Here is a 10354-nt window from a genome sequence, read left to right as displayed (position 1 = left end):
TACTGATAGGAATATTTTTCCCTCTTTATATTTTACAGCACTGAACCTAATTACATGTTGAAAAGAGTGCATGTTTTTTTCCTTGACCATATCACTGGTATGCAGGCTGAAAAGCAAACCTTTATGTACATAGTTAAACCAGTGTTTATAACAGTACAGTGTCGCAAAGCCTTAATTTTTGAGTAGAATGAAATTCAAAACACTTCTCTAAAATAATAATAAAAGAGATTAAAAATATAAGTCACAGCAAACCAGATGTAGATAGGAGTGAGCAGAAGCAGCATGGAGCTTGACACAGCATTGGCACATTCATTTGCTAGGCATATGCCTTTTCCCATGTTACTCCTGCCTGCTGTAGTTGGTGAAGGGTTGCCCTTTTTCACAGAGTATTTTTCCTGGGCTAACTTTGAGTTTAGCAGTGCAGGTGTGAGGAGCCATTTTGTGCTTGGTGCCTGCAGAACGTGTTGCCCTGTGTGCCAGTGGATGAGTTTGTGAATGGTTTTCTTCAGTTTTCCCCTGTGCTAGTGCTGAGGCAATGGCACGTGTGTAAAACTGACATGCATGTTGTGCTGTATGTCTTTAAGTGTCTGTATGAATATCAGGTAATTAGTCAGTCAAGGCTGTGACAAGGTTGTTGCAAATGGCAGAAGCTGCAGGGGACACAGCTCGAACACCAACTGTGAGTCTGAGTGCACAAGGGCCCAGAGAGCAGGAAAGGAAGCAAACAAGCTGAAAGGCTGGAGCAAGCCAGCAAGAGGGCTTCCAAAATACAAATAAATGTAGCACATTAAGACTGGCAGCAGCTCATGTAGGTTTAATGGTTATACTAAGAATGGACTGTCAATCTGGACTGTCAGCCTTTAGCACGGAGAGATTATAACCTAAGTGCTACCCAAGCCTTAATTACAGGAAATCAATGTTTTGACACTCCATTTCAGGACAACAAAGGTCCCATTGCAAAAACCGTTTTCTACTCTTCCTTTTAATTTGCACTAGGCTCCTGAGATCTCTGGTGCATAACTTCGGGGCACTTGGGTTTCCCAATCTTAGTTTTCGATGAAAATACGATTTTTCCTTGGGCATTAAGATTCATCTGGTAACTAAATCCAAGGTCCTAGGTTATGTCCAAGTTGACATATAAGCTCTACTGACAACCCAGTATTTGTCCTGATCTCTCTATTCTGGTTACTCTGGCTGTGATTTTTGTGGCTCTCTTGTTTGGGAGAAGGTCAACAACAGTTCAGAGTGAATGAGCATCCCAAGCAGTATGAGTGAGGATAAAACTATTACAGAAAACGTGGTTGGTGTGATAGGATCTTACTTTAAGAATCAGGCTTATCATAGCTGGAATAAAAAACTGAGGGTGAGCTTGATGCCAGTGGGTCACCCAGTATCACAATGGCTTCACAGATCATGACAGGTTTGTGTTCATTTGAGGATGAGATCTGTTCTTTGCCTAACGTGTAACACAGTCATTGCAATGAAGGTTTCTGCACACCCTGATGTCACAAAAACCAGCTGGCTTAGGGATGACTAAATGCAACACCTCAAGGGCCCAGCTACAGGCTGAGAAAGAGCAGTCACTTCTGGCACATCTTTTCAGTTTTTCTTGCCCAGAAGAACAAACAGTGCTGAAAGCCCTTTCCCATGGGGTGAAGAGAGCAATGAGATATGAACATAATCCTCCAAGTGTGTTTGACTGCCTTCCTGGGTCTTGAGGGGAAGCCCTTAGCTAAGGGAACGGGCTAGCTTGTGTCAGTGCCAGATAAAGAATTTTTTTAAGACAGAGCATTAGAGAAAAGAAAAAAACTTTTTAAAAAGGGGAGGGAGGAATATTTACAAGTGCATGAATGGAAGCTTTGTCGACAGTTTTCTGGGGAGATAAGGAGCTGGGCTGGCCCATCTCTGCACGGCATGGACACACTCTATGCCTCTGAGTCTCTCAGGAAAGAGCAAAAGGAGCTGCTGACATTTCTGCTTAAAAGGAAGAATCAATGAATCTTTGTTTCCCACTGCCTGCTTGTTTGACCTTATTGTGTTGCGGAATAGAAAAGAAATAAAAGAGAGTGGTGAGGGGAGAGCAGATTTGTGCTAATAAAATCCAAGACAAGATCACAGCCCTCTGATCATCACTGGAGATGCCATTATTTGGTTGTTGTCCTATTTGCCGCTGTTGCTCATTTCTGATTCTTGCCTTGCTGTAATAAGTCACACTCTTTCCAGCCATCATCCCTCTATTGACAGGCAAATGTCACCCAGGTTTGATTGACGTCCATTGCTCCTGAATACAGAAGTATGATTTAGGAATCAATTCCGTTTGTTTATTTAAACAGCTCTTTGTGTACCTTGTATATCTGTAAGCAGGGCAAGTTCTTTAATATTTTCTCTGCAACAATGCCACTAATATTGCACATTCACCTTCCCACTCAGTCACAGAGGTGCCCACCAGACCTTGGGGGAGGAGAAGCCTGCACAAAAAAGAAAACTCAAAAAACCAAAACCAAACTAAACAAAAAAAAAAAAAAAAAAAAAAAAAAAAAAAAAAAAAAAAAACCAACCAAACAAAAAAACCCCAACACAACAGAACAAAATTTCAAGATTTAATAAAACGCTTTGCTGCCCCTAAGTTAAGCCAAAGAGATCTTTTTTCTCAGGTCTTAGGCATCTGTCGATTTGCATATACCCCGTACTTTTCTTTGGCTTCTAAACAAAAGGGAACACTTTCCCTCAGTGTCAGTTTGCAAGCAGAGCAGGGGCTGGCTTCAACACCGGGAAACACTGTAGCCGGTGATGAGAATGTCAATTTTAATTCACAGGAGAAATTATTTCCTTCTCTGCCTTTATGGTTGCAATTGGGACGACGAGGAAGAGGGAGATCCGAAATTGCCAGATACATTAATCTCTTTATTATTGTGAGAGGCATATTTTCAAATAACTTTTACTCGGACAATTGGTAAAACATCTCTGCATTTAAAGCGGTATTTCCCAGAAAACACTAACATGGCAAATTGGCCTCAGGGAAGCGTTGAGCAGGAGGTGGATTGACCTTTAATTCTCGATCGGTGACCTGAAGGGTACCCAGCGGCTGCAAAGCACATCTCTTCCTTTCGGTCTGCCTCAGAAAGAGCTGTCATCGCAAGATGCAGCTAGTGAGTGAGGCTCACGATTTCGCTGTTCATCCGTTTGCGGGAGGGGTGGGGGAAGGAGAAAAGAAAAAAATATATATTTCCCACACTGCCAGAGTAATGCCAAACTCTCTGTGAGTGGGAAGAGCAGAGCAGATGCTGGAATGAGATGCCAAAGCAGCTCCCCTTTCCCCTGCGCTTTTGGGTGCCTATAAATTGCTCCAGCGCGCTCGTCAGCCTCCTCCTCTCCTGGCAGGTGGCACCCGGGCAGGATCCCGCTCTCCCTTCGGCTCCGGCTCCGGCGCGGCGGCGCGGGCACTGGGCGGCGGGCACCGGGGCGGCCGGGAGGCGCGTCCCCGCTGAGGACTGTCGTCTCTGCGAAAAGAGAGAGAGAGGGAGGGAGAGAGAGAGCGAGGAGGCGAGCGGGGCGATCGCGAGAGGAAAGGCAAGTTCCAGGGAAAGTTGACTCGGACTGGCACAGCCTGCAAAAAAAAAAAAGTCGATCGCCAGCGGGAGCATAAAAGTGCGGGCGGCCGGGGCGCGGCGGCAGCTCTCCCTCTCCCGCTCCCGCTCCGCTCCGCTCCCTCGCCCGCCCAGCGGCTGCAGCGGCCGCAGCGGAGCGCCGCGACCCGCGGGAGCCCCCGCAACACCGGCGGCCCTTGGGAGGGCGGCCGAGCCCCAGGGGAGCCGAGCTCGCGCGGGCTCGGCGTTTTTTCGGCTCTGAGGAGGAACCCCGCCAACCATCAAGATTTTGTCCAAAAGCAGACAAGAGGATCGCCCTGCGCTGAGCCGGCTGGTGGGCAGCAGGCGGCGGCTGATCGCGGCCGGCGCGCTGGGGGTGGTGATGGTGCTGCTGCTGGTCATCCTCATCCCGGTGCTGGTCAGCTCGGCCGGCACCTCGGCGCACTACGAGATGCTGGGCACCTGCCGCATGGTCTGCGACCCCTACGGCGGCACCAAGGCGCCCAGCACGGCGGCCACGCCCGACCGCGGGCTCATGCAGTCCCTGCCCACCTTCATCCAGGGGCCCAAGGGGGAGGCCGGCCGGCCGGGCAAAGCGGGGCCGCGGGGCCCGCCGGGGGAGCCGGGGCCGCCCGGCCCGGTGGGGCCGCCGGGTGAGAAGGGCGAGCCGGGGCGGCAGGGCCTGCCGGGCCCCCCCGGGGCGCCGGGGCTGAACGCGGCGGGGGCCATCAGCGCCGCCACCTACAGCACCGTCCCCAAAATCGCCTTCTACGCCGGCCTCAAGCGGCAGCACGAGGGCTACGAGGTGCTCAAGTTCGACGACGTGGTCACCAACCTCGGCAACCACTACGACCCCACCACCGGCAAGTTCACCTGCTCCATCCCCGGCATCTACTTCTTCACCTACCATGTGCTCATGCGGGGCGGCGACGGCACCAGCATGTGGGCCGATCTCTGCAAGAACAACCAGGTGGGCGCCGCGCCGGGGCGGCCGGGGACAGGCGGGCAGCGGGCGCCGGGCGGAGGGGGCTCCCCGTGGGAGCGGGCGCTGCGCGGGCAGCGGGCGGAGCGGCGCGGGAAGGGCGGGAGGCGGGCGGGGAGGGGGAGCCGGGCGGCCGCCGGGGGCGGCGCGGGTGCGGCCGGGGGAGCGGAGCCCGAGCCCGGGCGGCGCGAAGCGGGCTAGGGGGACCGGCGGCCGCCTCTCCGCAGCTGGCGGGGAACCTGCGGTAGCGCGGCCCCGCTCCGCCTGGGGTGCCCGAAGGCTACCGAGGGCCTGGGTGTTCCGCGCAGAGCCGACGCCGCCCGGGCTGCTGGGGGGATGCTCTCTTCGAGACAGCGCCGCAGGTGCCGCTCCCAGCCTGCTGTCCGAGCAGAGCAGCTCCCGGCCCGCCCTGGCCACCGCCCCGGCCGCGGAGCGCTGCCCGCCGCTCTGCCGGGACGGGAGCGGGGAGCGGGCGGGCAAGCAGCGCTGCCCCCCGGGGGCAAGCAGAGCCCGGCGCTCCCTCGGGAGCCAGGAAAAGTCCCTGGAAAGAAAGGGGAGCCAGGGGCGGTGGGTGAGCTCAGGAGAGGGTGGTGCTGTATGGGGAATGGTGAGGTGGGTGGGAGGAACGCAGCCACGGCACGGGACGGGGCTCCCACGCAGCGGAGCGCCGGGTTTGACACGCTCAGCCCCCGGAGCGCAGCGAGGCTGCTTCTCCTTGTCAGGAGAGCCGGTAACAGAGCGAGCTCGGCGGCCGCAGACGGGCGCCTTGAGCCCTTGGAGGGCCGGCGCCTGCTGACGAACCGTGCCAGGAGGCACACGGGGAGCCCGGAGAGCCCGGGCAGGACCTGAGTCTGTCGGCATCCCCTGGGCAGGATGAAGACATAGGAAATAATCAAAGGCTTTGCGATGCTGCCGTTTGAAATACAGGGGAATCATCCCTTTTAATTGGGATAAATGTAGCCACTGTGCTTGCAGTGTTACATTTGCCTGTTAAATTGCCCCCGGGGAGCCGTCCTTCACAGTTTGCGCCTCTTCCGTGCGTAGTTAACAAACACGATTAGGCTGGCACGAATTCATACGGCGCTTAGAGGCACCGCCATACCTCTGGGCTTTGGGTGCCCAGGGACAGTGCGAGGTGCCCCATCGCACCCGTGTCCCCGGAGCTCCGCGGCTCAACAGGTCCCGCAGCGCCCGAGCTGTCCCGGCGCGCAGCGGCTCAGGGCGGGCTGGCGCTCGGGGAGCCCGGAGCCACCGCTGCCGCTCGCCGTGGGATGTTCGCCCTGCGGCGGGGTAGGCTGGGGGATGGATCGGCTCCACGCCGTGTCCCTAGGACTGAACGCCGGATCCCGTGTCTCCGCCGTGCCTGGCGGCCGCGGAAATCTCGCTGGTTTGCGCGTGTCCTCCCCCGCCGCGCACGGCAGGCTGGCGGCCCTTTGTGCTCCGCGCACGGGAGCGGCGGCGGCGGCCAGGAAATTAACCTGGGATGCCACTTAACCTTTCGTTTATGGCTCCTCACAAGGACTGTGAAAACGGAATAATGAGGACATCAGCGGCAATTAATTAAATTAGAAAATGTCTACCATAAATACTGTCCCAATAGATAAACCAGGACTAGTAAACCAAAGTACCTCCTAATACATTCACTTTGATACCTTCCTACAAAAGCAATATTGCTCACTGCAGGAATACAATATTACTTACCAGTAAAGAATTGATCTATTTTTACCCCTATTTATAATGTTGTAGATTGTTTATTTTCCCAAACCCTGAAAAATAAATATGTAGAAGTAGTTTTAAAGAAGCATCCAATTACAAATATTCAATTGAACCTGAGGTCTAGCCATTTCGAAATATAGGTACTTCCAGTGCCAGACATGAGACAAATTCAACTCAGTTATTCAAAGAAGAAAGAAAAAACCCACCCAAAGAGAGCTTCTATGTATAAATTTGTATATACTATACAAGATATTTAGGTAAATACCTGCACATAAATAGTTTTAAATCGACCCACAGTTTTAGTGCTTCAATCATTGATTATGATTTATACTTGAAAAGCTGATGTGATAGGCTTTATGTATATTTATGCAAGAAAGCTCAGAAATTTTGGAAGTAAGCAGTTAAATGGAGTGACAAAGGCACAACATTGTAATTCCAGTGTTCTCTAACAATGAAAAAAGGCAAAACATTGAAAACTGTATGACTTACAGAAAAAATAATCCTAAGCAATACATATGTGGAACCTCAAGGTCTCCAGTGTTACCACATTGTCTGCTTTAATGGTTTTCAAGCTTGAACAGGGAAGTGCTGAGGTCACACAGCTTAGGTATGAGTGTGCAGGCTGAGAGCGTAGCTTCATGAAAGAACTTCCATGGAACTTGTGAAATGTATTGTCTCATAATGCTTTAATTTTGAGATACATTTACCCTTTTGCAGCAGTACACTCACAGAGAATTCATTTGAGACTGTTCTCCTAGGCTTTAAAAAGAAATTGCTCTGGCTAACCAAGCAAGAAGGTAAACCCACTAAGAATAGCATACAGGACCTTTGCTGCTACACACAGGGCAGTAAGATCTGCATTTTGGTTCCTAGACTTTCAATACCCAGAGTATTTTTTTTCCAGCCAGAACGTATTATGTAGAATCTTAAAAATGAAATATCCATTGCTGTTGTGGCCAGTGTCTACATGCTGACTCCCTTAGGATAGTCACTGAAGTAAATCAAATTCTCTCTTACAATCCACAAGATTTTACACAAATCCACAAAGTAGCATTTCATTAGGAAGTAAATGGGAATTTGAAAAGTCCTTTAAACCATTTTTCTCACCGTTATGCAAGGTACTAGTTCTCTGTGAAAGTTTTTCTACCTTGTCAGTAGCCTTTTCACTCCTCCCCACTTGCCATTTCCATTTCCACTGCCAGGAACCATCTCAGTCCATTATTTTTTCGGGAAGGTCCTTCCAGGGTTAACGGCCCAGAGCCTTCAACTCTGCCCTGCCAGTCACTATTCCAAAGGAAACATCCAGTACTTAGAATAATTATTGCTTAGAAAACTAGCAAAAAAGATCACCTCTGTAAACAATACCAGGCAAGTCAGGATCAAGAAGTTCTGAAATAGTCGGAGTTTTCATCATGCCATGTATCAGTTTATATTTGCAGCCTGTCACAGCTCTGCAAGCCTTTGCAGCCTTTCTCACTGTTCTTAAAGGATGCATAAAGAATTTCCACCTACTGTGATTTTTAAGCTGCATAATGCCATAAGATCCTGCATGGTAAAGGAACCCCCTCCTTTTTAACATTTCAATATTAATGTGAAATCATATCACATGAAAATTTAATTTGGAAATTTATCATGTAAACTTTGAAAGGAATCCACGGAAAATTGTGACTTATAGCCTATTTTTTCAGTTCAGAGCAGAAAAAATCCCACATATAGTACGCCAAGTCATGCATTATTACTTAGTTCAGATTTGCAATGCCACTAAATCATTTACTGCTCTGTAACTATGCTAGAACAAAGACAAGCAACAAGCAGATGACGTGTTACAATGAAATAAATCACATACAACCATGTTTAAATATTTTACCAAACAGAGCCAAATTATATATAAATGATTTGGAGACTTACAGTGGCACAGGCTGTTCATTGCTGGAAACTAACATGTATCTTGAAATTACAGATTACTTCCAGTTTGCAAGAAATGTCAAATTTAATCAGTAGTGGAATACCAAGGGAGAAACAGAAAAAAAGTATGTTTAAGGGAAAGTTGCAAATGAAAAGCCCTCAATGACTTGTACATTCCAGAAACCTCTTACAGCAAATAGTGACTTGCCTGTGATTTTTCAAAAGTTCATCTCTTGAAACACAGTGAAATTAAATGTTTGCTTACTGAAATGTGGTAATAGCAGTTTTTCCAAACCCAGACTGTTTCTGTGCATGTGTGCTGGAGGGGTGTACTTTTTTGCAGCATGATCCTATTACTCAGTAGGACAATAAATTGCCTCTGAAAAAAGCCCATCTTGGGAGCTCCCTGTGGGCCTCCCTGTGGATCCTCACCAGTATCAATCACTTGTCCCACTGATACAAAAGTTACATCAATGTAAAACTGGCACACCATCAGATCCAGTTCTCCCACCTCCAGCTATTCTTACACATATTTTTAAAAAGGCTCCAGACATCTACAGAAGGTTGGGCAGTTCTGTATTCATCAGATGACTGAGAAAGGAGAATGTTATTGCTTTGGTTTCAGAAGTACAGTAGGAGAAAATAAGCAATAGCCATAGGAATAAACTACAATATACATTGCCAGATGTTTAAAGTGGCAACTGATACATGTTGAATAAAACTTTGAGGATTTAATTCCACCAGGCAGGAAAAATTGCCTGAGTTTTCTTAACCAGTCATTCTGTATTTTATGTAGGTTCGAGCTAGTGCGATTGCTCAGGATGCTGATCAGAACTACGACTATGCCAGTAACAGCGTGGTTCTTCACCTGGAGCCAGGAGATGAAGTTTACATTAAATTAGATGGAGGAAAAGCACATGGAGGAAACAACAACAAATACAGCACATTTTCTGGATTTATTATTTATGCTGACTGATAATGAGTAAAAAGACCCACCAAGCCAGTCGAGAAATGAAGCCTGCTCTTCTAAGCGATGGATTTGCGTGGCAAAAGCCAATGAAACAAGCACCCCGGCAGAGAGTGACCACCGAACACCTCAGCAGCGGGGGAAACGTCGAATGCTACCTGATTCACATCTGTACAACACAGAGAAACCTTATGTTAAAAACCACAAACCAAGTTAAACAGATGTGCGATCCACTTCCGCCAAAGCAAATACTTCCTCATTGTTAGTGTCCATGTGAATAAAGTTCTACATAGATCAAATTTTTATAGGGAAGAAAAGCCCACCTAAGGAAGCTTATCTCTTCAGTGTATATGATACTTTGATGTGTTATGATCTTGCTGCTTTATCCATACTTCAGCTTTGATTCTTGTGACTTACCTGCTAACGATGCTTGGAGTCCACTCATAGTGTGGTGAGGAATGATTTTACAATAAAAGGAAGAGGTAATCAAAATATACTTTCTCTTTGCAAAAAAATTGTTGGCCTTCTACTTTTCTTACCCTCCTACTTAAAACTAGAAACTAGTAAGCTTCAAGCCTTAATGTTCCTGCTTTGTAGGTTTACAATAGACTTGTAACATAAAGTCAATTCAGTGGAGTTATTTAAATTTCGTCTTTCCCTTAGCTGTCCTCTAAAAGAAAAAGAAAGGTAGAAGAAACACTGTTTTCCCCTGAAAAATTTAACAGTTGACATACTATTCCATTAGACCATATTCCTGATTCCACCATAGCAAATGGCAAAACTCTCATTGCTATTAGTGGAAAAGGGATTTGGCTTTTGATTTGTATACATGTAAATATATATTTAGACAATTATTACAGGCCCATTCTTGATGGTTAGTTGTGTAAATATTTAGAAAGTCTGGCATTCACACCATCAGACTAAGGCAGAGTGTTTTCTTTGCAGCAATTAGTCTTCATTAGTGTTATAGCACTTAGTCTGTACCTGGGTTCTATTTTTAATAAAGTAGTTACAGATTAATATACAGCAGATGTTCCACTAGAACTTCATAGGAATATAATGGGTCAAAACCTTAATTGTCTTAGGTGTCTTGTCCCACTGAAGTTAGTGGGATTTTTCCAACAATGGAAGAGTGGGAGATCTGACACATGAGAAAATGCTGTCACACAGACCTTTTCCATGGAAGCTAGTACCAGT

At 47.9% G+C, this 10354-nt stretch overlaps 1 protein-coding gene across 1 annotated transcript; it reads left to right on the top strand.

The window, feature by feature from the left end:
* Window positions 1-3946: 3946 nt before the first annotated feature.
* On the top strand, window positions 3947-9809 carry C1QL3 (complement C1q like 3). Its single transcript, XM_063420997.1, has 2 exons — window positions 3947-4557; window positions 8987-9809. The coding sequence occupies exons 1-2, from the start codon at window positions 3970-3972 to the stop codon at window positions 9164-9166; spliced, it is 768 nt and encodes a 255-aa protein (XP_063277067.1). The 5' UTR covers window positions 3947-3969; the 3' UTR covers window positions 9167-9809.
* The last annotated feature ends 545 nt before the right edge of the window (window positions 9810-10354 follow it).

This window comes from Prinia subflava, chromosome 1 (genome assembly GCF_021018805.1).
Source record: "Prinia subflava isolate CZ2003 ecotype Zambia chromosome 1, Cam_Psub_1.2, whole genome shotgun sequence".
Classification (NCBI taxonomy): domain Eukaryota; kingdom Metazoa; phylum Chordata; class Aves; order Passeriformes; family Cisticolidae; genus Prinia; species Prinia subflava.
The sequence above is the reverse complement of the archived record's forward strand: the minus strand, read 5'-3'. Positions and strand labels throughout refer to the sequence as shown.

What these genes read in the sequence shown, in the direction of transcription:
- C1QL3 (XM_063420997.1), top strand. Translation starts at nt 3,970, where the DNA reads ATGGTGCTGCTGCTGGTCATCCTCATCCCGGTGCTGGTCAGCTCGGCC. An exon ending in ATCTCTGCAAGAACAACCAG is followed by an intron (nt 4,558 to 8,986) that starts GTGGGCGCCGCG and finishes TATTTTATGTAG; the next exon opens with GTTCGAGCTAGTGCGATTGC.